The following is a 27,274-nucleotide window of genomic DNA, read 5'->3' as shown; positions in this document are numbered from 1 at the left end:
TCTGTTTTTCAATATTTTCACTTCGATTTCAAATATTAATTACCATAAATGGGAAAGACAATATTTCCCCATTGAAGCAATACACCCCTTCTAGCAACTGATCGGGCATATGTTATGTTGAAATAGATTTTCAGTAAAGCCTACTGTACTGTTTGAACGTTGCAGAGGTCGGGGGGCTAATGAGAATAACAGTCCTCACAACCAAGATAATTTTGCTACATTTAGTAATAACATCACTCTTTACCTGGATTTAAAAATCTAGTTTTCTTTGGAATTTAACAGCTATTGGGTGTTTACATGCAAATATGGTTTTCTGACTCTTTAACAAAGATGGCAGACTACCCTCATTTTTTGGGGGTTAGTCCTTTACTCTCGACGCTAATTTTCAAATATACTTTACTGGTTACAGGTAATAACTTAGGCTAAACATATTTTTTTTCTTTGCTTAGGGTTTTGATGTAAGACAATGAGACATAGCACACCACGCAATCAAAATGTAGGTAATAGGGATACTTTGTCTTACGGTACAGCACCTGGGGGGAGGGGTCAAAATTACGGTCAGCATCCCCTGTGTCGAGTACTTATACATTTATCAAATTTAGAAAACTGCGCCAGGAATCTCGAAAACTAAACCAATTAAGCTGCAGCCAAAAAGTGTGTTTCATGCCACCTCATAAAAATGGGTGTATTGATTGGTTGAGTTTCCCAGGTTTCAGGTCCAGTTTTCCAGAAAACACCAAAAGTAGACCAAATTCAATCACATAAATATTATAAGAGTAACATTAATACACCAAGGATAATATACCACAATATACCACAAAAATAAAACAAAATGAAAAAAAAACACATTCGTGTCCTCTTGACACCTTTTATGTATTCATAAATGAAACCTGACAATTTTCTAAGATTTACTTCATTTTTTTAAAATTATGAAATGATTAAGGCAGTACTGCTTTTTCATTATTGTGTTGCGAGAGCAACACTTTGGTTTTGTCCCGTTTTTTTTTTGTTTTTTTTTTCCTATGCCGCCGATCTCAGCTTATTCCTGGAAACTGGTAAGGGTCTAACCTGTGCGGTTTTTACGGAAAGTGTGGACCTCAGGCCGGATTGATGAATATGACATTACATTTTGGAAAGCTCCGTAGAACTCTTGCCTGGGGTCAAAAAGGATGGTTTTTGCTTGTCCTCGAGCCAGAGCCTATGGTGTGCGAAGTGAAGTGGAGTTATATAGCCTATGTCAGAGAGGAGTATCTGAAGTTTTGCAGCCAAGCTTTCGTTTCATCAAACCATGTTTCTGCTTTCGAGTGGAAAGCTCCGTTCTAGCAGGCAAGCAGGCAGGCACCAGTTTCAAATTGAAGATGGACTAAAATCTATAAGTGTTAAATATATGCGGTAGTACCCCGGCCCCACAGCCAATATATCTTCTTTGAATGATAAATAGAAAAATTTACAGAAACAAAAAAGTGCGATTTTCCCACGGGTCCGAAAGTGCTGCCATCTATTGTTTCTAGCCATTTCTGTTCGTGATTTCAGCTGACTTTACCATTCTTTTTTTTTCTACTTGGGATTGCAATAGAGAAATGGTATCAGATATACCTCTTAAACTTTAAAAGTTCTCTCATTGCTAAAGAAATTAGAGCTTATCCTTTGCTCCTTTCTAAGTGGTGGTGTTAGAAAGTTGGCCTCCGGCAAAAAAGTCAACTTTTGAACTAAGACAGATAGAATTTTTTTTTCAATGACAATCGATAGACCTTGATGAGCTGATCAAAGTATATGTCATCCATTTTTTGTTACAAAAATTCCTTCATGACATACACCAGTTTGAAAGTTTCAAGGGGTTGACAACTTCAGTGGTAAGGTACACACTTGAACCAAAAATAGGCCGATACCAATTGTGAGATATGTAGGGGACTTCCAAGCAACAGTCGATTATTAGCTTAAAATCATCTTTGGCAATGAGGGGTTTGCAACTTTTGCTGATTGGTGTACCTATTATCTGTTTCTGGTGTAATTGATGGTAAGAACAAATTGGTTCCCAATTGTAAGACATGTAGGGGAGTTGTAAGTAATAATCGGCTGTTAGGCTACAATGACTTCAGCGACAAGGGGTTTGCAACTTTTGCTAGTTGGTGTACCCATTATTTGTTTCCGGTGAACTTGGATGTATATCACGGGAGAGGGACTTGTAAGTAAGAATCGGTTGCTAGAGGAGGTTCATCAGAGGCTAAAAATTTGTGCAAATTGGTGCACATCTATGGTATTTGATCCTGAAAAGTCACGAATAGCTTTATAATACCAACTAGATTATGTAAGATAATGTTCCAAGTTTCCATCGGTCACGATGTCTACGATTGAAAAGGATAAAGTTCAACTGGCTGCAAACTCAATTTAGTCCCTTCTTCCGATATTCTTTTGCTGTTGTTTTTTCAACGCTGAAGAACTTGATCATGTGATTACTGATTGTGTTCTGCTTTGAATATGCCGTTTTGAATGCTTTGATAGTTTTGACAACTTCAGAATTTAACCGATAGCGAAGAAACAAAACCAAAGTGTTGCTCTCGCAACACTTTTATCGGCGAAGCCGGACAAAGGTTGCCGCAACACTTCACGTTGCCCAGGCAACGTAGGTCTAGTTGTTATTAGGTTGCTCCGAAAAACAAATAAATAAGCTAACTATCTACATTTGACAACCCTTTTCTTGGGTAAAAATTCAAAGGAAAGCTATATCTTTTGATTTGTGTGCTACATTGATTTTTAACCACATTTCTTTTTTTTACATTAAATAAATAAACAAGTTTTTTTTTTCAACTGAAAGTAAGGAGAAAAATTAAAACTTCAAACGAACAGAGATTATCACGTATTTGAAGGGGTTTGCCCCCTCCTCGACACCTAACTCTTTACTCTAAAGTTTTCTGATACTCTTAAAAAAGCGCCTTATTGTTCTAATTAAACGGCCCTTGTGTTTCAGGAGTCATTCTTAAAGAATTAAGAAACAATTCAAGCTTTATCGTAAAGAGCGAGGTGCTAAGTAGGGGACGACCCCTTCATATACGTAACAACTTCTTTTCGTTTCAAGTTTTAATGCTGGTCCTTACTTTCAGTTGAAAAATACTTGTTTTTTTAAATTAATTTCTTAACTTATTTTAATAATGCCAGGAATTCTGGCCCCACATCTACGGAGAAATTCCCTTCCCTACGGAAACATTCTCGAGACAATTCAATCCCGGTGAAAACTTACCGCGGGCAATTACTATTAGCAATTCTACGCGTAAAATTGAAACAGAAAAGAGAAAGCAAGACATATACAAAGAATTTTGAATAAGAATTCTGGCAAAATCCCACAGTGCATATATCTCCCCTGACAAGTTCACTCCCTGGAAACCCTCTCCATGAAAAATTCTCCGAGGAAAAAAAATATCAGGAAATTTATCCCCCTACACCTCAAAAGGCATGCATACATCCAAATAACAAATACTATGCGTAAACAATTGGCACATTTTATAACTTAGACATTTCCCCTGGAGCAGTGGGGTCATGTTATACCCAAAGGCATAACTAATAGGCCTTTCAACTATAATGAACAAATTAGCTATCTCAAAATTTTGATCGGTTGATTTGGCAAAAAGGGGGAGGGGGCCTAGTTGCCATCCAATCTATTTGGTCACTTGGAAAGGACATTAGAAAAATTAATTTTTATTAGAATGAGCCCTATCACGATATTCTAGGACAACTGGGTCGATACAATCATCCCTAGGGAAAAAACAACAAATAAACATGCATCCGTGATCTTTCTTCAGGCAAAACATGCATCTGCAGATGGGAGCTTGAAACCTGTGTGGTAGGGTTTTCTGATACACTGAATCTGATGGTGTGATTTTCATTAAGATTCTATGACTTTTAGGGGGTATTTCCTCCTTTTTTGAAAATCAGGCAAATTTTCTCAGGCTCGTAACATTTAATGGGTAAGACTAAACTTAATGGGAATAATATATTTGAAATCAGCATAATAGGATGATTCTTATGATATATCTTTTGGTATCAAAATTCGTTTTTTTTTAATTTTGATTAGGCCTACTATTGAGCCGGGTCGCTCCTTACTTACAGTTCGTTACCACAAACTGTCTGATTTGGCACCCGTTATTTCAAAAAGCTGCATAACTACATACGGGCCTTTTTTTATATCAAAAATTGATTTCCATTTTTTTATAACTTTTAGACTATATTTTGTCTATGTTGTCTATGTTTCTGTGTAACCATTTCAAAAAATCAGGCTTCATTCAAACTGATTTTGGTAGTTCATGCCTCCTTTTCATTTTTTTTGTCTTGAGGAAATCAAATAAAATCTGGTTATCTAAGATAACCAGAACCTTCTTACTTATTACGATTGATTGAGATTAAACAAGATCATGAGGTGTTGCGGCAATCTTTGTTCCGCTTTGCCGAGTAGTGTTGCGAGAACAAAACACTTTGGTTTTGTTTCCTCGCTTTGATTAATTGCTAAAGTTGTTAATCTGTAAGGATCTTAAAATAAATACTAGGTACACCAACTCGCAAAAGTTGCAAACCCCTCATTGCAACTAACAAAAGCCGCAAACCCCTCATCGCTAAAAACGACTGTAGCCCAACAGCTGATTATTACTTACAAGTCCATGTCTTACCACTAGAACCAAATTGGTCTTACCATCAAATACACCGAAAACAAATAATAGGTACATCAACTAGCAAAAGTTGCGCACCCCTTATTGCCGATGATGATTATGAGCTAACAGACGATAGTTGCTTAAAACTCCCCTATATGTCTCAAAATTGGTATTGGCCCATTTTTGGTTTCAGTGTGTACCTTACTACTGAAGTTGTCAGCCCCTTAGACTTTCAAACTGGTATATCTCATGAAGGAATTTTTCTACCAAAAAATGAATGACATATATTTTGATCAGCTCATCAAGAGCTATCGGCCGCCGTTGAAAAAAAAAATCTATCTGTCTTAGTTCAGAAGTTGACTTTTTACCGTAGGCCAAGTTTCTAACGTCATCATTTAGAAAGGAGAAAAGAATAACCTCTAATTTTTTTTAGCAATGAAAAAACTTTTAAAGTTTAAGAGGCATATATGATACCATTTCTGTATCGGCCAATTTTTGGTTCCAGTGTGTACCTTACTACTGAAGTAGTCAACCTCTTTAAGCTTTCAAAATGATATATCTCATGAAGGAATTTTTCTACCAAAAAATGGATGAAATATACTTGGATCAGCTCATCAAGAGCTATCGACTGCCGTCAAGAAATAAAAATCTATCTATCTTAGTTCAAAAGTTGACTTTTTGCCGTAGGCCAAGTTTCTAACGTCATCACTTAGCAAGGAGCGAAGGATAAACTCTAATTTCCTTAGCAATGAGAGAACTTTTAAGGTTTAAGAGGCACATCTAATACCATTTCTCTACCGCAATCCCGAGTGCAAAAAACCAAATGATTAACTCAGCTGAAATCACGAATAGAAATGGGCAGAAACAATAGATTTTTGGCCCCAGGCAAGAAATCTACAAAGCTTTCCAAAATGCAAAGTCACATTCACAATCATCCGGCCTAAGATCCACACTTTCCGTAAAAACCGCAGAGGTTAGACCCTTACCACTTTCTAGGAATAAGCTGAAATCGGGGTTCTAGGAAAAAAAAAACACGACAAAACTGAGGTGTTGGTCTCGCAACACAACAACAACAACAACAACAATTTCTTGAAATGAAAGTAAAGAGTGACATTTAGCCTTCAGCAATTATCCTGTTATATGAGGGGAGCTTCAGCCATATCTGTTCCTGGTCATAACATTAAAGTTTAAATTTTGCATAATAATTCATAGAGAACGAGAGTGTTCCCTGAAAAAGATGAGCCCTTTTTTAAAGAGGGTCCAAAAATCCCAAAAGGATTTTTAATAAAATGATGTTTATATTTTAGGGGAATATTTGTTTAAAGAAATATTGCTCCTGGGCAAGTGCCCCCCCCCCTCACTTTTATATTTGGTCAGATAAGAATATAATATGGAATTCACTACATAATACAGCCAACAAGCCATTGCAACAAAAACAAAATAATAAAAATAACTAAAGAATTACATACTATCAATATAGACTTGCATAAAAATTAGCCCACAGTGCCCAACAATTTCCATAGTACCCCATGCTTATCAAGAGGTCATCTAAAAACCTAATAACGCACAAAGCCACTTGATAGTGCAACTATGTCCGGGCACCATTCCCCCTTATTATCCATATTAAATGCTTAGTCCAAAAGCATTACTCCAAATGGGAAGATGCTAGAGGTTAAATACCCTCTTCGCGTTGACCGGGGATCTCACGAAAAGTTAAGAGTTCATTATTCTAACAATCCACTGCAGCACCAGGCCACCTACAGCCAAAATAGCTGTGCCCGCTCCTTTTTTATCTCAGTCTAATCAAATTGTCCCTCTCCACACCCTGTCATGAAGCTCAGTTCCCTTGAAGTACTTCCTTATGACCTCTTACCACTCCATTCTGGGGTCATCTCCTTTTCGTTTGGTGTCGGATGGATGGCCAAGAAAGCCTTATTTTTGGAAATCTGTCATCATTTACCCGCAAAGTAAGGGCCTAGCCTTCTTAATTAATTCTTCATTATAGTCTTAGAAAGTGCGATTGAATCACTTTGCTGCACAGATTATTGTTTGATATACGGTCATTCAACCGAGTACCGAAGACTATCCTTAGACAATATCCATGGAAAACATTTAACCAATCTTCCTCAGCTTTTCGAAGTTCCCACGTCTCAGAACCATGTCTGATCAATCATTACTGTGGCTTCCAATATTCTAAAATTGGTTCTACGACGTATCTTCCAAACTTGTCTTTAACTGTTAAAAAAATATTACGCCTTGGCTATTCTGCTTTTTACATCTTCACTGCATTTACCATATTTACTGATAATACTACCTAGCCGAGTGTCCTATCCACTTGATCAATTTTCTAGTTGCCTAACATCCCCTCTTCACCCTCATTTATTAATAGTCTCTTGTATCTCCTAGAAAGCGCCAATAAAAAAAATAATAAATGCAAGTAGCTAGTCTAAGTAACTCTCTCAAAATTAAATTTCAAACGTATCAGAAATACATCTCCAAAAAATCTCCAGAAATACATCTATTTTGGTAATATTTTTTTCTAGGATACTTAAATCATTTGCATGATCAAAGTCTAGGAGAATTTTGCCTTCCCATTTGATTCCATGTTCTACCATGGCTTTTGCAGTTTTCCTTAGGACAAAGTCATCCAAAAAATCTATGTAAATCGAGATCGAACACAACCCTGCTTAACTCCTAATTTCACATAAAAAGGAATATTAAATACAGACACATTATATATACATGCCTGCAACCATTATACTACATCTGAGATGCACTGCATAATAGTATAAAAAAACAAAAAATACGCAGGGATAGATTGTCCAGCCTAAAAAAGCCCACAAAAACAAACGAAACCCAGAAAAATCGTTCATGTGTCAGGATCCAGTGGAATGTTGTGTTGCTTACTGGGCTAAATTTCCTCGACAGGCACCGCTCCTCATTGTCATCTTTTATCGCTGTTTTCAGTCACGGTTCTGACTAGGTAGACTCATAAATGATCCACTCCGATGTCCTTACGAGACTATGAAAGCAAGGCTTCTTTTCCAAGGACAGAGGAAGGAGTTATGACAGCCTGGGGACCCCAAAAACATTTCATTACACCGAAAAGGAGAATCTGTTCCTATAAATACAATTTTTTTGGTTCAGTAGTCTTCCCTTCCATCAAAAATGAAACTGACTTTCTACTCTACCTCAATAGCTGGCGTCCACCAATACAACACTGTAAAACATTTTTAATACGAATAAAAATCCTATATAATAGCTCTTCATTTTGCATAGACTATACAAACGATTAGGGTCGAACACGTCACCAAATGGCAGCATGATGTCTAAAACTAGGAGGATATTCATAGAACTTTTCAATAGCTATAAGCCGATCTCAGGCAATCTCATGTAACTATCTCGATAGTATTTTGGCTCTGTTCGAGCCAAAGTTTGGGTTTTGCGATAAAAAACAGTAGATGGCACTTTGCTTTGGTAGGATATGAAACTTATGCTCTATCCATGAACAAATCATTAATGATTCTAAACTGACTGGTATTCATAACATCTTTATTCGATACCGTATCATTTTATTCCTTTTCGGACCAAAAGTCAGGATTTGCAGAAGAAAATTATATTAATCGGCACTTTTCTCAGGGAAGATCTCTTTTATTATCTAAAAAGGCACATGAACTCCGAATTCCTGTTCGAATAAGCCTTTTTTCCATATTCTATGACCACTACTTTCATATGGTAGTCCTGTGAAAAAAAACATACACAACCGTTATCAAATTTCTTGGTAAAAATATAGAATCACCTATTTTTGCATATAGAAACTTAAACCTCAATAGTTGTTTCCCCATTTTCGTATATTACACAAATTTCCTAAGGCTCATAGCTTTCACTAGTTAATTTTAAATTTAATAAATCTTATATTTTTAGATGTATGGCAGTACAATCTATCATTTTATATTGGCTCGAGACCTGGTCACTAGAATTGTCAGGTTACCGGGTTTAGGTCTTATTACCAGAAAATTGGTTTCCTGATTTTTTTTTCAATCCAGAATTAAATGAATACAAGTGAAAACCTAATGCAGCACCAAGCCACCTGAGGCCAAATCCAGATACGTACGCTTTTCATTCCGGTCAATCTATTCAAAACTTCCCTATTCCTCCCTCCAGTGAAGTTCAAGTTTCCATTAAGTACTTTCTGATCCAACTTATTTTCTTTTTTCATTGTAGTCCTAGAAAGTGGAATCAGACCATATTTTGGCATAGCTTATTGTTTTGATATACGGCCAGTCAAAAGAGTGCCCGAAACAATTGCCGCAGAAAATTTCCTATGTAATAACTCTCTTTAGACTATTCCTGAAAAAACATATAGCATATCTTACTCGATGTTTCGTAGCCACCAGAATTGGTCATTAAAAGTTGTGCGGACGCACCCTATTTGACACAACTAGCCCATAATTGGTCACTAAAATTGGCTCTACCTCATCATCGTTTTCTATAAAAAAAAAAAAAAAAAAAAAAAAAACACCGGTAATTCCAGTAGGCTCCAGAACAGTGTTATTAGACGACTGATTTAGGATGGCACAGCGAAAAAGTGAAAATCCCCCAAAAGCACCATTTTATATGCTTGCTGAAAATATGCCGAGGCTGTAATTGTTAGAAAATGGCTTTGAAAAATGCAGTAATTTGAAGAACTCAAATGCCCAACCAACTTAAAAAGTGTCCTAATAGCACGAATGTGCTGGATCTGGCAAAACTATTCAAGAGTCAGGCACTAAACTTTGATCTAGCTCATTAATAATTTCATGGATATAGTTAGGAGATATCACACCTTCATAAGTCAAATAAGTTCTATTTACCTGTAGTACGTTATTTCATAGGAAAATTGATCATTACCATTCGCTCTAACCTGCCATCAATTTTATATGTTTCAGCTGAAGATTTTGTACTATAACTAAACACCTTGAAATACTTACAAAAATACGAGCCACGGAATCAGGAAACTCCACAGCACTATAAGTAAATGTAGAGACAACACACGCAGAGTTGCCAATTGCATGTACAACCCTAATTGCGATGGATACTCCAATGAACGATGCTCCCGGGGGAAAGAACTCCAAAAATCTAAAAAAAAGAGCAAATTTCAGCGATCTGGGAGAGAAAAATGTTAATACTACTACTAATACTACAAGCAACTTACGGCATTGCAAGGTCCTTTGAGGCCAAGATAACTACAAAAGGTCTCTTTCATCCCCCCTAGCCAGAATTTTAGTGTTTCCTCCCTTTCATAGATTTCCTACTTCGTTCAAATGACTTACTTGACTTAAGTCCGGTCCGGCTTTTGTGGCTAATTTACTTCAAGAGATTTGATGAGTATGGTGGCGATATTTTGACCTGTCTGGCACTAACTGGTAAAGATTATTGGCATGAAAATTATCAGCCCATCTCTCACGAGGTCGGCCTCGGGTGTGCGTATTGTTTACCAGTACTTCAAAGGTGATTTGTGGCAACTGGTTTTCTAACATTCGTTGAATATGACCCAATCAGTGGAGCTGTTGACTTTGGTCTTGTCCATGATGATGCAGGAGCTGCGGGAGCATGACGGGTCTTCATTCGATGCCCGGTCAACATAGGTAATCCCCACACAGCTGATTGTTTGACGTATGGTTTTCGAACAGGGTTCCTAAGACTATCCTTAGACAATTCCTCTGGAAAACATGATATTAACATTTCATTGGGAAATCTTTTTCCTGGGGTGAATAAAGATCCATTTATCACTGAGAGAGCATATCACAAAACGAGAAGAAACCATTGAAAGTCGCATTACAAAGATTGAAAGATCTCTTGAGCAATTTTATCTTCGGCCAAAAAGAAAAAAACAAAAAAAACAACAAGAACCTGATAATTGATTGTGCACTGAGCTAACGATCTCAGTTACACAAAAACAGATACATTATGGATACTTTTTATGATGCTGATTCAGATCCATCAAATATTTATAATAAAGAGAGCTTACTATCTTATACATCCATGTTATAAAGTGTGATAAAACTCCATTGTTTTTATTGTGACGTATTTTTGCAAGCCAATAATATTATTCGTTTTTCTTCGAGAAAAATCGACCTGCTTTTTATAACTGGTTAGCCAGTTCTTTGAGTTAACCAATGCTGAGCAAAATCTAGACAAACGACAAAATGCGAATTCTCAAGAAACAAACAACTTTCAATTTTCAAACCTGCTTAGCTTTTTGTCAGAAATATAGTAACAAGAATTAAAAGTTTTCGGGTCGCAATATCTGCAAGTAAACTCTGTTCTATTGTATCTCTACCAACCCTATAATATTGACTAGCTACAATAAATAATATATAAATCTATAATAAATAAATCTCTATCTAACTACCCTATAATATCGACTAGCTATGCCTGACTACTCTGACCGTGAATTGGATCAATGATCACAAAAGGTTATCTCTGCCATGAGTGTTAATACAAGTCAAACATTTTGGGGTAACAAACTGTATGTAAGGAGTGATCAAACTTATAGTAACCGAAGCTTTAAAGAAAAGTAATTTTGATAACAATAACGCATCCAAAAATTAGTCTTTTATGCTGATTCTAAATATGCAAAATTCCTTAAGTTTAATGTCGCCCATCAAAAGCTACGAGTCTGAAAAAATTCGCCTGATTTTTTAAAAAGAGGATACACACTCCCAGAGTTCAAGTGATCTTATTGGAAATCACACTATTAAAATTCAGCATATTAAACATTAGAAAACCCTACTGTAGTGGTTTTAACGTCTAATCTATAAGATATCGAATTTCGCATTTTTCCCAGAGTAAAGATCACGTATATGCGATTATTTGTCTGTTTTTTCCCTGGTATATGAATAATAAATAAGACTATATGTACCTATTCAAAATAAAACATAAATACGACGTTAAAAAATTACAAAAGATATAAATAATATAACATAAAACACGAATAATGGATAAATTACATAACATATAAATAATAATATAATTAATATATAAATATTATATGCAAGTAGGTTGCTAATAATTACTGTCGAAAAGGTTATTGACATAACCTAAAAGGAATCAAGAAAAGAATAGCCATTCCTAAGTACTTAGTTACATTTCTGTTTTTTTTCTGTATTTTTTTGCAAAATTGCATCAGCTCTCTAATAATATAATCGTTCATTTAATTAATCCATAACACAATATTAATAAATTGTCATTCATAGTTTTCATATATTCAGTTTTTTTCAAGTTTTCAGAATTATCATCTTTGTATGATTCATTATGCAGCAATCAATCTTGTTCTCAGATTCTTCTATGATTACAGCTTCTCTCATTTTGAAATTAACTACACCTCCAGTAGTATTTTGATCTTTGCGCATAGTTTTTGTTTGAGTTTCCCCAAATTCTTAACGCTTTGAGCTAAGCTCTTGCTTTCATCATGTCTTTTCAAATAAATTACGTCTGCAGAACATTAAATTAATGTGTTACCCCAACTTCATCTAGAAAACAAAGAGAGTTGATAGAGTTTAGTTGATAAACCATCAAAAGAGTTGATTGGAAACACATATTTACTACTGGTAGGAGTAAAATTTTTCGCAGGCCCAATCTAGAAAAACAATGAGGAAAGGGTGAGTTGTGAAAGGAATATAGGACTTATAGACAATCAAAGCAACCTCGGTATGTTGGAGGAGCGGCCCCTATCCAAAGATCCTCCTCCTTATACATATCCGGACCTAAGTTCCCAAAATTCTACCTCTTAAAACAATTATAAACCATTATCAGATGTAATCTGGTGTGTAAAAAAAAGAAAAAAAGATTTAACTAAACAGGGCCAATTTCTTTTCTCAATACTTGATGATAAAAGTCTTTGCCTTCTAAATAAATTTTTATGAAGACTTTCAGAAAACGTAAAATTCGTCAGGAAGATCAAAAATATTTAACTTAAATCCCCACCAAGATCTTCCCAAAAGAGCTGATAAAAAGTCAACCAACCTCAATATGAAAATTATTCTGGCATTTTTCAATTCAGGAACTTTAAAAATCCATTTCTCAGAGGAATTACTAGTTTCGTACTTTAAGAGAAGGTAATGAAATGTGAATTCATCTTCGCCGAACAAAGCAGCGGATCTAAGTAATTTGAAAGGGAATGGGAAGCGACTGGCCTTCCCAATAATTTTTTGCTCGGAAGATTCACAGGCAAATGGATTTTTCGTAACTTTTGTTTATTTTGTTTGAAAGATTCGTAGCCAATAATTTTGATAATTGCATGCAATATATATCTCTCAATCCCGGTATTTTATAACTTCAGTAATAACTGGCTAAGACATCTTCTGTCGTACAGCAGCATTTGTTTGTTGGTTTTTTGTTTTTTTTTGTATCTAATGAAAATTTAGAATGCGCCTTAAACACATATTTTTGAATCGCAAGGAGTTTCTTTTTAAGGTGTTGGCTACTACCGAAAACTGCATAGTTCCATATATAGGCCCTTTTCATGAAAACTGAACTCCTGATTTTTCCTTGTTTTTTAAGATATATATCCCACACGGCCAAATTGCGGATCGAAGCCACAAAAAATAAAGAAAATTCAAATTTTATAACAACTAATGTTTTTGATATTTTCTTTGATGTTGAATCTCGTAATGACAATTCTTGGAATTTGGTTCCACCTGGACTGAAGCTGAACCATCTCTAATATATATGGTCCCACTTAACTAATTGAAACTAATTCAAATGGGACCTTGCGTCTTCTTAAAGTAATATGTTATTCGATGCCAGTTGTATGTGTATATACAAGGGGATGTCAAAAAACTCAATCTTCGGCAATTTAATACGGAAAAATAGGGATTAAAACCAGATAGCACCACTTACAGTGTAGCGTCTGGCGACTTCATTAAAAAGTCAAAGTTTCTAAGAAAAGCTTATTCATATGCGATAATTAATCAGCTTTATCTATTTTCAAGAAATTTTTAAAGCAAAATTCATTTTGGACAGGGTATGCCTAGGTTAGCTTGAGAAAATCTTAACAGGTTAAGTAGGGAGGTTGGATTTAAGATGTTAGACCTACCGGAAGCAGAGTCCCCAGTTTTGGGTAAAAAAAAGTCGTCAAGCGGTAGATGGCATCGATGATTTCGTTCTTGATTTAGTGCCAGTTTCCACTCTAATAAGTTAACTGGTATAAGTACTGAAAATTTGATATATAATGATATGAATTGCTGAAAGCTCACCAGCTCAAGATTTTGTTTCACCCAGGGCCAGATTTAAAGCTTAGACGCTTTTAGGCCCAAGCGTTTTTGTCTCTCCGTTTTTAAAAGATTTTCGGGAAAATCCCCAGAACTCCGGGAATAGTGAAAGCCACAGGGCCTAGGGAGCCTACTGGTAAATCCAGGTCTGGTTTCACTGTAATTTTCATTTTATTTTCAATGTTGTAATAAATACAAAAGCAAATATTTGTAATATAATTCCTTTTTAGTAAAGCGCCAAATACGCAATAAGTCTTATTCTTTTACCGTTAAAGAAACGGGCAGTAACCATACTCTTGTTTGTAGTGTAGACAACATTCAGTAGCAGTACATAACCCCTACTCCCTGAAAACGACCGTGGTCTAACAAACAATCCTTAATCCTATTTTCACTTGTCTTTGAATTCTGTTCACCCAAATATTATAATAAAAAAAAGGTAAACTAATTTTACAGAACTTTGTAGCCACTTAACCACTTAAGTAAGAGATTGATGATTCTAGGTAAGAGAATTGGTTATCAAAAAATCCACGGTAAAGAACTGTAAGTAAAGACCGACCCGGTTCAATAGTAATAGAAACTCTAAACAAAAGCTAAGAGCTCATATGGCACTTGTGACGAGGCAAGAAGAACTAAGAGCCAAGAGCTCATACGGTATGAGCTCTAAAAAATTCTAAGAATCAATATATTGATTTAAAAGGAAAATCAGAGACTTAATGCCGATCGGGATTTGAAATAAGAGCTCTGAGTTACGATGTCCTTCTAAATATCAAAATTCATTAAGATCCGATCACCCACTCGTAAGTTAAAAATACCTCATTTTTTCTAATTTTTCCTCTCCCTTTAGCCTCACAGATGCTCGAATCTGGGAAAACGACTTTATCAAGTCAATTTCTGCAGTTCCCTGACACGCCTACCAATTTTCATCGTCCTATCACGTCCAGAAGCACCAAACTCGCCAAATCACAGAACCACTCCCCTCCCAACTCCTCCAAAGAGAGTAAATCCAGTACGGTAACGTCAATCACGTATCTACGACATTTGCTCATTCTATCCACTAAGCTTCATCCCGATTCCTCCATTCTAAGTGTTTTCCAAGATTTCCGATTTCCCCCTCCAGCTCCCCTAATGTCAACAGATCTGGTCAAAATTTGAAATAAGAGCTTTGAGACATGAATTCCTTCCAATGTCAAATTTCATTAAGATCTGGTCACCCGTTCTACAGTTAAAACTACCTCAATTTTTTTAAGTTTTCTAAACCAACACCCCCCCCCCAGCTCCTCCAAAGAGAACGGATCCATTCCAATTATGTCAATCACGTATCTACAACTTGTGCTTATTCTTCCCATCAAGTTCCATCCTGATTTCTCCACTCTGGGCGGTTTCCAAGATTTCTGTTTCCCTCCTCCAACCCCCTATGTCCTAAAATCCAATTCGAGTCGAAAATGGAGCATCTGAAACATAATATCCTTCTATATATCAAGTTTCATTAAGATCCGACCACCTATTCGTAAGATAAAAATACCCCAATTTTCACGTTTTCCAAGAATTCCGGTTTCCTCCTCCAACTCCCCCCAATGTCACAGAATCTGGTCGGAATTTAAAATAAGAGCTTTAAAGCACAATATTCTTCTAAAAATCAAATTTCATTAAGACCTGGTCACCTGTTCGTAAGTTACAAATACCTCGTTTTTCCGAATTACCCCCCCCCCCAACTCCACCAAAGAGAACAGATCCGGTCCGGGTATGTCAGTCACGTATCTTAGACTTTTTTTTTCATTCTTCCCATCCCCCAAAGACGCTGGATCCAGTTGAGATTTAAAATAAGAGATCAGAGTTGCGAGGTCCTTCTAAATATGAAGTTTCATGAAGATGCGATCACTCCTTCGTAAGTTAAAAATACGTCATTTTTTCTATTTTTTCAGAATTAACCCTCCCCCCCCAATAGAGCAGATCCGTTCCAATTATATCAATCATGTATCTAAGACTTCTGCTTATTTTCCCCACCAAGTTTCATCCCGATCCCTCCACTCTCAGCATTTTCCATGATTTTAGGCTATCCACAAACTCCCCCCAATGTCACCAGATCTGGTCAGGATTTAAAATAAGAGCTTTGTGACACGATATCCTTCTAAATATCAAATTTCATCGAGATCTGATCACCCGTTCGTAAGTTGAAAATACCTCATTTTTTCTAATTTTTCAGAGTTACCCCCAAAACTACCCCAAAGAGAGCGGATCTGTTCCGGCTATGTCAATCATGTATTTAGGACTTGTGCTTATTTTTCCCACCAAGTTTCATCCCGATCCCTCCACTCTAAGTGTTTTCCAAGATTTTAGGTTTTCCACTCCCAACTCCCCCCCCCCATATCACCAGATCCGGTCGGGATGTAAAATAAGAGCTCTGAGACACGATATCCTTCCAGACGTCAAATTTCATTAAGATCTGATCAACCGTTCGTAAGTTAAAAATACTTCATTTTTTCTATTTTTTCCGAATTAACCGGCCCCCACTCCCCCCAGATAGTCAAACGTGAAAACGACTATTTCTAATTTAATCTGGTTTCTGATACACCTGCCAAATGTCATCGTCCTAGCTTACCTAGAAGTGCCAAAAGTAGCAAAACCGGGACCGAGAGACAGACAGACCGACAGACAGACTGACAGAACTTGCGATTGCTATATGTCACTTGGTTAATACCAAGTGCCACAAAAAACCACGACAAAACCAAAGTGTTGCTCTTGACACACAAATAAAGAGAGATATGGATTCGGCCTTGCTGGCTGCTAAATCTGTATTAATAGATCCGAGTGCCGTGACAGTGCCTGAGACTTAGCCAGTACAGAATCAAGCCAGTTTGTGGAGAGTACAGGGCGATGTTTCAGTAGTCAATGCAACGTATGCTTCGTCAGCTGCCGGATCTATAAAGGATCTGCAAATTCTCAGCAGGTAGTCCTCACTTTGAAGAAAAACAGATCCATTCAAGGCCTGGTGGGTCTCAGAAATATGTATACGAGGTGACATGAATATATGTTCAAGCCCATCACAAGTGTCCCTTTTGGGAGTGTTTTCGAAGGCTGGTCAGTTAATCAAACAGTTCGTGAACGACCTGTAAGTAAGGAGCAACCCGGACCGGTAGTAAACGATACTCTAAAAAATAGGACTTCGATAACAATATATACATCAAAAGAATTGGCTTTTTACTCTAATTCCAAAAATATAAAACTTTTCAAGTCTAGTATGTTCATAAAAAGAAACAAGCATGAGAAAATTTGTGCGATTTTCTAGAGAGAGGAGAAACACCCCCGAAAAAGTCAGGAAATGTTAATGAAAAGCACACAGTAAGATTTAGAAAATCACGGAACCCTTTGGTAAAGGTTTCAAGCTCCCACCTGCAAAAATGTGGATTTTTTTCCAGAATAAGATTCACGGATGCGTGTTTATTTGTTGTATTTTTTTGTTTTTTGTATTGCCAGGGTATTCGTAAAAAACCAATGGTTCAAGAATAACGTGATACGGTTCGTTTGTTGCCCTCTGAAGTCCTAGTGCCCTTTTAAAGTGACCGAAAATTTGGAGGTTATGGTGAACGGTGTAGAGTCTTCCTATCGTGGTATCTTTGAAGATGGTAGGTTGGCCGTAAACCCACTGGTTATCTACTTAGATGGTGGTACCGTTGCCATTGTAGGTTCTTCAGTCATTTTACAATTAGAAATTTCTCTTTCAACGGTCTTCTTACAATTAAAAATTTGTCTTTGAACGATATTCTTAAATACCTGTGTCCTGGTCGTCATTTATATTCCCTGTGTCCCGGTCGTCATTTGTGTCCCGGTATCCCAGTCTGTAATTTCTCTTTGAGTGGCCCGGTCGTTATTTATATTCCCTCTGTCCCGGTCGTCATTTGTGTCCCGGTCTGTAATTTCTCTTTGAGTGTTTTTTCTTTTTAGTATTTTTTAGTTTTTTACATTTTTTCTTTTTTCAGTTTTCTTTTTCTTCTTTATTTTTCAGCTTCACTATGAAATACATATCGCCGAACCTTTGTTTTTTTAACTAAAATCTGGTAGGCATTGATGACCTTATCCAAGTCAAAATCCCAAACCCAATCATCATCGCTATCATTTTCAGTTTTGATATGTTTTGACTCTCGCTGTCCAGGTGGATCTTCATCTAACTGCGCGGTTTTGCGTTCTTTAGCCTCAAGCCTGTTTCCTTGCTGTTCTTTTGATTCCTCGGCACGCTTTCTTTTCTGACTTTCTCTATCAGCAGCAAGTTTTTTGGCATAGACTCTTTGAGCATCTTCATCGGCTTTTGCCATTGTAAGTTCATCAGTCATTTTAAACTTAAACATTAATAGATTTCTACGTGAACATATATGTCTTAAATATCTTTAATGACGTCACCGTCATAGCAAAAATGACGACAACTAACTTCATGACGTCAGTCGACACAGAAACATGACGTCACCTGATCCACAGACAGACAACTTATTTATATATATATAGATATGAGGGGGCTCACCCCTCGTTGATACCTCGCTCTTGATACTAAAGCTTAAATTTTGTCCCAATTCCTTAAGAATGACCCCTGAATCACAAAGGCCGTAGAATAAATAGTTGAAATTACTAAAAATGCTTTAGCGTAAAGAGCGAGGTATTACGAGGAGGTAGACCCCTCATATGCGTAATAATTTCTGTTCGTTTTAAGTTTTAATGCTGCTTCTCACTTTCAGTAGGAAAAAAAACTTTTCATGTTTATTTTTTCATTGTTTTTTTTTTAAATAATGCTAGAAAATCCTGCGCCCCCTCCCTTGAAAGTCTCTTCCCCCATGAGAAGCTCCTCATGGAAGAATCCTCCCCGGTAACCCTCTCCCCTCAAATATCCCCCCCAAACCAAAAAAATCCCCCTGAAAAGGTCTGTACACTTCTTAGTAACCATTACTTTATGTACACACAGGTCAAAGATTGTAACTTGCAGCCCCTCCAAAGGGGACTGCGGGGGAGTAAGTCGTCCCCAAAGACATAGTTATTGGGTTTTTCGACTATGGTGAATAAAATGGCTATCTCAGAATTTTGATCCGGTAACTTCGGGTAAAAATGACCGTGGGAGGGGGCCTAGGTGCCCTCTAATTTCCCATCACCCCTGAAAAAAAAACCAAATAAACACGCATCTGTGATTTGTCTTCTGGCACAAAATGCGAAATTCCACATTTTTATAGATTGGGGCTTGAAACTTCTACAACAAGGTTCTCTGATACGCTGAATCTGATGGTGTGATTTTCGTTAAGATCGTATGACTTTTAGGGGGTGTTTCCCCCTATTTTCTAAAATGAGGCAAATATTTTCAGGCTCGTAATTTTTGATGGGTAAGACTATTCTTGACGAAACTTATATATTTAAATCAGCATTAAAATGCCATTCTTTTGATATAACTATTGGTATCAAAATTCCATTTTTTTAGAGTTTTGGTTACTATTGAGCCTAGTCGCTCCTTACTACAGTTCGTTACTACGAACTGTTTAAAAATGTGGAATTTTGTATTTTTTGTCAGAAGGCAGATCACGGATGCGTGTTTATTTGTTTGTTTTTTTTTGTTGTTTTTTTCAGGGGTGATCGTAACGACCCAGTGGTCCTAGAATGTTGCGATAGGGTTAATTCTAACGGAAATGAAAAGTTCTAGTGCCCTTTTTAAGTGACCAAAAAAATCGGAGGGTGCCTAGGCCCCCGTCGCACGCTAATTATTTTCCCAAAGTCACCGGATCAAAATTCTGAGATAGCCATTTTATTCAGCGTAGTCGAAAATCCTTACAACTATGCCGTTTGGGATGACCTATTCCCCCAGTCCCCGTGGGAGGGGCTACAAGTTACTAACACTGACCAGTGCTTACATATAGTAATGGTTATTGGGAAGTGTACAGACGTTTTCTCGTGCGTTTTCATTTGGTTGGGGGCAGGGGTTGAGAAGAGGGGGATATGTTGGGGGAACTTTTCACGGAGGAATTTGCCATGGGGGAAGAAAATTTCCATGAAGGGAGCGCAGGATTTTCTAGCATTATTTAAAAAAAACAATGAAAAAATAAATATGGCAAAGTTTTTCAACTGAAAGGAACAGAATATTCCTGTTATTATTTTCTTGTAAATATTAATTCCTGTAAATATTCCATAATAATTTCTGTTAAAAGGAACAGAAATTATTACGCATATGAGGGGCTCACCTCCTAATACCTCGCTCTTTACGTTAAAGTATTTTTAGAAATTCCAACTATTTATTCTACGGCTTTTGTTATTCAGGGGTCATTCTTAAGAAATTGTGACAAATTTTAAGCTTTAGCGTGAAGAGTGGGGTACTGACGAGGGGGTGAAACCCCTCATATATGCAATAAAAATATGAGAATACAGAAGTTTCTTTACGTAAGCTAATTTGTAAGTTGCGTATATCTTTAACTAATAAAATTTATTTTTACTTAAATTTTAAGTAAAAAATTGAAGATTTTTAAAATTTTTAAAAAATTTTAAATCTTAAAATTTTTATTTTACTTTAAATAATAAAATCTTATTTTTACCAAGCCAAATATATTACTATTTCTCGGCTGAAACATCTCACCAAAGGAAGCTGTCAATCAAAACCTTTGACAAGACTTGATAATTGGTGCTATTTGAAGTTTTGACAACCAACGGTCTCTAGAGAATTAAAAGACAGAAGGCTAACCTTACTTCAATTTTGAAGCTCGATGTTTTCAAGTTCACTTAATCACGGCCTTAAGGCTTGTCCTAGTTAAATGTTAGCTTACAGAAGTTGAAAAACAAGAATTTTGTATAGTGGTTCAGTGACATATTTTTTTTGTATATACAAAAAATATATTTTTTTATACATTTTTATACATTTTTTGTATATATCTTACTTTTTGTAAGAACTGCTTCTTAATGCGGTGACAGCATCAGTTTTGAAACAGCTTTCAAAATGAACAAACGATTTTCAAATATAAGTAAATAAGAATTATATATGCCTTACCTATTCTTCCTTTGATTAATATAACAAGAACTAAGAGCTCATATGGCACTTGTGACGAGGTCGGAAGAGCCAACAGCTCATATGGCATGAGCTCTAGCAAAATTCTAAGAATCAATCTATTAATTTAACAGGAAATTCAGAGGCTTAATGCCGGTCGGGATTTAAAATAAGAGCTCTGAGACACGAGGTCCTTCTAAATATCAAAATTCATTAAGATCCGATCACCCACTCGCAAGTTAAAAATACCTAATTTTTCTAATTTTTCGTCTCCCTTCAGCCCCCCTCCCTGATAGTGGATTCAGGGAAAACGACTTTATAAAGTCAATTTGTGCAGGTCTCTGACCTGCCTACCTATTTTCATCGTCCTAGCACGTCTAGAAGCACCAAACTCCCCAAAGCAATGGACCCCTAACTCCCCTAAAGAAAGTGGATCCAGTCCAGTTACATCAATCACGTATCTACGACATTTGTTTATTCTACCCACCAAGTTTCATCCCGATCTCTCCACTCTAAGCGTTTCCCAATATTTTCAGTTTCTCCCTCCTACTCCCCTCCTCATTCTCACCAGATCAGGTGGGGATTTAAAACAAGACCTCTGAGATCTGAGTTCTTTCTAAATATCAAATTTAAAATATCTCACGAACGGTCACCCGTTCTTAAGTTCAAAATACCTCAATTTTTCTAATTTTTCCGAATTAATACCCCGTCCAACTCCCCCGAAAAAGAGTGGATTCAGTCCGATTCTACCTATCACGTATCTAGGAGTTTCATCCCGATCCCTCTACTCTAAACGTTTTAAGATTTCAGATTCTCCCCTCCAGCCCCCCCCCCCAAATGTCACCGGATCCGGTTGGGATTTAAAATAAGAGCTCTGAGACACGATATGCTTCTAAACATCAAATTTCATTAAGGTACGATCACCCGTTCGTAAATTAAAAATACCTCAATTTTTCTAATTTTCCCGAATTAACACCCCCTTCAACTCCCCCAAAAAGAGCGGATTCAGTTCAATTATGTCTTCAATCACGTATCTAGGACTTGTGCTTATTCTTCACCACCAAGTTTCATCCTGATGTCTCCACTCTACGCGTTTTCCACTATTTCCCCCTCCCACCAACTCCTCCCAATGACACTGTATCTGGTCAGAATTTAAAAAAAAGATTTGAGTTACGAGGTCGTCCTAAATATGAAATTTCATTAAGATCTGATCACTCCTTCGTAAGTTAAAAATACCTCATTTTTCTAATTTTTCGAAATCAACCCTTACCCCAACTCCCCCAAAGAGAGCGAATCCGTTCCGGTTATGTCAATTACGTATCAAAGACTTTTGCTTACTTTTCAAACCAAGTTTAATCCCGATCCCTCCACTCTAAGCGTTTTCTACGATTTTACGTTCCCATCTCCAACTCTGCCCAATGTCATCGGATCCGGTCGGGATTTAAAATAAGAGCTCTGAGACTGGATATCCTTCTAAATGTTAAATCAAACAGTTCGTGGTAACGAACTGTAGTAAGGAGCGACCCGGCTCAATAGTAACCAAAACTCTAAAAAATTGAATTTTGATATCAACAGCTACATCAAAAGAATCGCATTTTAATGCTGATTTTAAATATACAAGTTTCATCAAATTTAGTCTTACCCATCAAAAGTTACGAGCCTGAGAAAATTTGCCTTATTTAGGAAAATAGGGGGAAACACCCCCTAAAAGTCATAGGATGTTAACGAAAATGACACCATCAGATTCAGCGTATCAGAGAACCCTAATGTAGAAGTTTCAAGCTCCTATCTATAAAAATGTGGAATTTTGTATTTTTTGCCAGAAGACAAATCACGGGTGCGTGTTTAATTGTTCGTTTTTTTTTGTTTTTTTTTTTGTTTTCCCCAGGGGTCATCGTATCGACCAAGTGGTCCTAGAATGTCGCAAGAGGGCTCATTCCAACGGAAATGAAAAGTTCTAGTGCCCTTTTTAAGTGACCAAAAAAATTGGAGGGCATCTAGGCCCCCTCCCACGCTCATTTTTTTCCCAAAGTCAACGGATCAAAATTTTGAGATAGCCATTTTGTTCAGCATAGTCGAAAACCATAATAACTATGTCTTTGGGGATGACTTACTCCCCCACAATCCCTGGGGGAGGGGCTGCAAGTTACAAACTTTGACCAGTGTTTACATATAGTAATGGTTATTGAGAAGTGTACAGACGTTTTCAGGGGGATTTTATTCAGGGGGCTGAGGAGAGGGGGTTATGTTATCGGATCTTTTCTTGGAGGAATCTGTCATGGGGGAAGAAAAATTCAATGACAAGGGCGCAGGATTCTCTAGCATTACTATAAGAAAACAATGAAAAATAAACATGAAAACGTTTTTTCAAATGAAAGGAAGAAGTAGCATTGAAAATTAAAACGAACAGAGATTATTACGCATATGAGGGGTTCTAAAAATACTTTAGCATAAAGAGCGAGGTATTTAGGAGGAGATAAATACCTTGCTCTTTATGCTAAAGTATTTTTAGTAATTTCAACTATTTATTCTACGGCCTTTCTGATTCAGGGGTCATTCTTAAAGAATTGGGACAAAACTTACGATTTAGTGTAAAGAGCGAGGTATTAACGAGGGTACAAACCCCCTCGTATACATAATAAAAATATAAGGTTATGAAAGTTTGCTACGTAAGTTAATTCTTAAGTTACGTATATTTTTTACTAATAAAAACGTTCGTTAAAAATTAGAAGTTCTAGTTGCCTTTTTAAGTAGCCAAAAAATTCGGGGGCAACTAGGCCTCCTTCTCCACCCCTTATTTCTCAAAATCGTCTGATCAAAACTAAGAGAAAGCCATTTAGCCAAAAAAAGAATTAATATACAAATTTCATTTTAATAATTTAAGTGCGGAGAGCCAAAACCAAACATGCATTAATTCAAAAACGTTCAGAAATTAAATAAAAAAAAAATAATTTTTTTAGCTGAAAGTAAGGAGCGACATTAAAACTTAAAACGAACAGAAATTACTCCGTATATGAAATGAGTTGTCCCCTCCGCAACCCCTCGCTCTTTACGGTAAAGTTTGACTCTTTGCCACAATTCTACTTTTTAAAACAATTAAATGCCTTAGCGTAAAGAGCGAGGAATTGCGGAGGGGACAACTCATTTCATGACTCTTTTCCCTCTCTGAAGTTTATACGAGCATCCATTCCATAAGAACGACATATACCCTTAGGGCATAACCTACAACGCCTGCCCCCGGGCCCCGGGGAGTTGTATTGACACCGAAGCTTTTGTTATCTGATATTTGAACTATTTTTCAAAAATGGCTAACTTAAATTTGTATTGGATGGGTTTAGGGGAAAGGGGTGGGGTGTGGCTAGTTGCCCTCTGATCTCTTTCGACTGTTAAAAAGTGAACTAGAACTTTAAATTTCCAATCAAATGAGCCCTCTCTGAATCTTATACGAACATTCCTTCCATAGGAATCATATATACCCCCAGGGCAAAACTTACAACACTAGCCCCCTGGCCCTTGGGGTTGTGTCGACACCAGTTTTTTTTATATGATCTTTGAACCATTTTTAACAAAAAGTCTATCTCAAAATTTTTATCGGATACAATTAAGAGAAACGAGGTTGGGGGGGGGGGTTAGTTCAATAACTTTAGACTCTTTAAAAGAGCACTAGAAAATACGATTTCCAATTGGATGAGCTCCCTCCAAAGTTTATAAGACGACTCCTTCCATGTGAAGTGCCTGTTGAAAAAAATAATACATTGGAGCCGCCTGGCCTTTATCATAGGCAATACCGTTGCCTCTGAAAAACTTTCATATGCACTTAAGCTGTTTTTTGTTGTAACTTGTGCTGAATTAAAAAAAAAAAAAAACAAGAGCCAAGAGCTCATATGGCACTTGCGACAAAGTCGGAATCTAAAATTAGACTCGGTACTAGAGCTACTGATTTCATCGTCCTAGCACGACAAGAAGCACCGAACTCGCCAAAACACTAGAAATCCCTCCAACTCCCCCAAAGAGATCGGATCCGGTCCGCTTAGGCCAATCACGTATCTATAACTTGTCCTTGCTTATTCTCTAACTCGCCAAAGCACTAGGAATCCCCCCAACTCCCCCGAAGAGAGGGAATACGGTCAGGTCATGTCAATCACGTATCTAGAACTTGTGCTTATTCTTCCCATCAAGTTTCCTCTCGATCTATCCACTCTAAGAGTTTTCCAAGATTTCCGTTTCTCCCTCCACTCCCTACGTCCCCAGAACCGATCCAAATTGAAAATGGAGCATCTGAGACAGGATATCTTTCTATATATCAAGTTTCATTAAGATCCAATCACCCATTCGTAAGATAAACATACCTCAATTTTCTCGATTTCCCCTCTCTCCAGCCCTCCCCAGATGATCGAATCGGGGAAACAACTGTTATCAAGTCAATTTGTGCAGGTCCCTCACACACCTACCAAATTTCATCGTCCTAGCATGTCCAGAAGCGCCAAACTAGCCAAAGCACTGGAAATCTCCCCCCCCAGCCCAAATCCCCAAAGAGATCAGATCCGGTCCGATTATGTCGGTCATGTATCTAGGACTTGTGCTTATACTCCCTTCAAGTTTCATCCCGATCTCTCCACTCTAAGAGTGTTCCAAGATTTCTGGTTTCCCCCTTCAACTCCCCCCAATGTCATCGGATCCGGTCGGGATTTAATATAAGAGCTCTGAGACACAGGACCCTTCTAAATATCAAATTTGTTTAGAGGACCCCTAGTTTAGATACAGACAAAATATCCACGCTGTTTCACTCTTTCCTCTCTTTTCTTTCTACTGACTGCAGTCTAGTTTGATGTGTTTTTTTTTTAGTTTTATCTCTCTTTGTTGCTTGTTGTCATGGCTGGCCAGTTCGGCTTAAGGACTTTCATTCCTCATTTTTTTCTAATTTTTCCTAATTGGACGAATTGGCGAAGCGACTATTTCTTATTTAATCTGGTCCAGTCCCTGATACACGTGCCAACTGTCAGCGGTCGCTACATTAATCGAGTATCTAGTTTCAGATCTTCTTCATGTAAAAATTGAAGTCGTAAAGGATTCGAACCCAGGACCTCTCTCACCCTAAGCGAGAATCATACAACTAGACCAACGAGACACACATAATAACAACAACCATTTGTTTTATCGCAAATAAATTGCTTCTCAACTATTTCATTCGCTCGTTTCCCCCCAGATGGTCGAACCGGGGAAGCGACTATTTCTAATTTAATCTGATCTGGTCCCTGATACGCCTGCCAACTTTCATCGCCCTAGCTTATCTGGAAAAACCCGAACTAGCAAAACCGGGACTGACAGACAGACCGACGGACAGAAATTGCGATCGCTAAATGTCACTTGGCAAATACCAAGCACCATAAAAACATGAGAGAGAAAAAGGCTACAAACAGATTAAGAAGGTATAGCTGTCTTTAATAATGAGCAGATCGTTAATGTTGGATGTTGAAGAACAGCACTGCCGAAATTTACTAATTAGTTTTGCTTATTTGTATTCGTGGTTCAACTTGACAACACTGACGGAAATGTAATTCTGCCCTAAAAATATCAAAAACTTGATTTCAAACATCGAAGCAGAAAACCATAGAAATCACGGCTTTCAATTTCAATTTCGGTATGTCTTGGTATTCGGACAGAGTCACTGCATTTTTAATATTACGATGTTTTCTGTTCACAATGAATGGTTAGAGAGCCAGAACTGTCCCAGAACCGTTTATACTATAAATACTTATAGTTTACCACTATATAGTGCATAAAGCTAAAATGGCTTAAGGGAAAATGATATACCCCAAAAATTATTCAAGGGAATCTTTAATAGATGCTTTGAAAAAAGTAATTGTGTTTTTTAGCTTTTCAATCTAATTTTTCGCTTTTTTCAATAACTTTTGAAACAACTTACCCTGAAAGAGCACAGCAGACACCACTGATCAGCATGCCACTGACAAAGGCAAATCTCACACCAATCAAATTCAACTGAAATACAAAAATTTAAATACACAGAAGATATGCAGGCCTTTTAGACAGTTTACATAGCAAGCAATTATGACATACAATACATTTCTCATCTTCAGAATCACAAAAATGGCTTCAAAGAAGCTATGTTTATGTATTTAGCATAAAACAGTACAAGATAAAGAAATTAGGAAAGAAGATGATATTAAATCAAGCATAAAAAGGAAGAAATAAATAAAAAAAGAAAATATCGCCATCAATGGTTCAGGACGTTCTAGATACGTAATTTCCAACATGGGGCACAGCCCCCCCCCCGGTGGAACATGGCAATACTTTGATGGCTTAGATAACTTCGAAGACCACACTGCCTTTCCATGACGAAAGTAAAACAGTTCAAAATA

At 37.0% G+C, this 27,274-nt stretch overlaps 1 protein-coding gene across 1 annotated transcript in view; it reads right to left on the bottom strand.

The window, feature by feature from the left end:
- Positions 1-27,274, bottom strand: part of LOC136026199 (MFS-type transporter SLC18B1-like) — a 155,245-nt gene that overhangs the window by 77,274 nt on the left and 50,697 nt on the right. The window contains exons 5-6 of the mRNA XM_065702524.1: positions 26,821-26,894; positions 9,611-9,758 (exon numbers count right to left, since the gene is read on the bottom strand). Coding sequence (XP_065558596.1) covers positions 9,611-9,758; positions 26,821-26,894 — 222 coding nt within the window. The remainder of the gene's footprint in view (positions 1-9,610; positions 9,759-26,820; positions 26,895-27,274) is intronic.

The sequence above is a fragment of the Artemia franciscana genome, chromosome 4 (assembly GCF_032884065.1).
Source record: "Artemia franciscana chromosome 4, ASM3288406v1, whole genome shotgun sequence".
In the NCBI taxonomy this organism is placed as follows: Eukaryota; Metazoa; Arthropoda; class Branchiopoda; order Anostraca; family Artemiidae; genus Artemia; species Artemia franciscana.
This window is presented reverse-complemented; position numbering and strand designations above follow the sequence as displayed.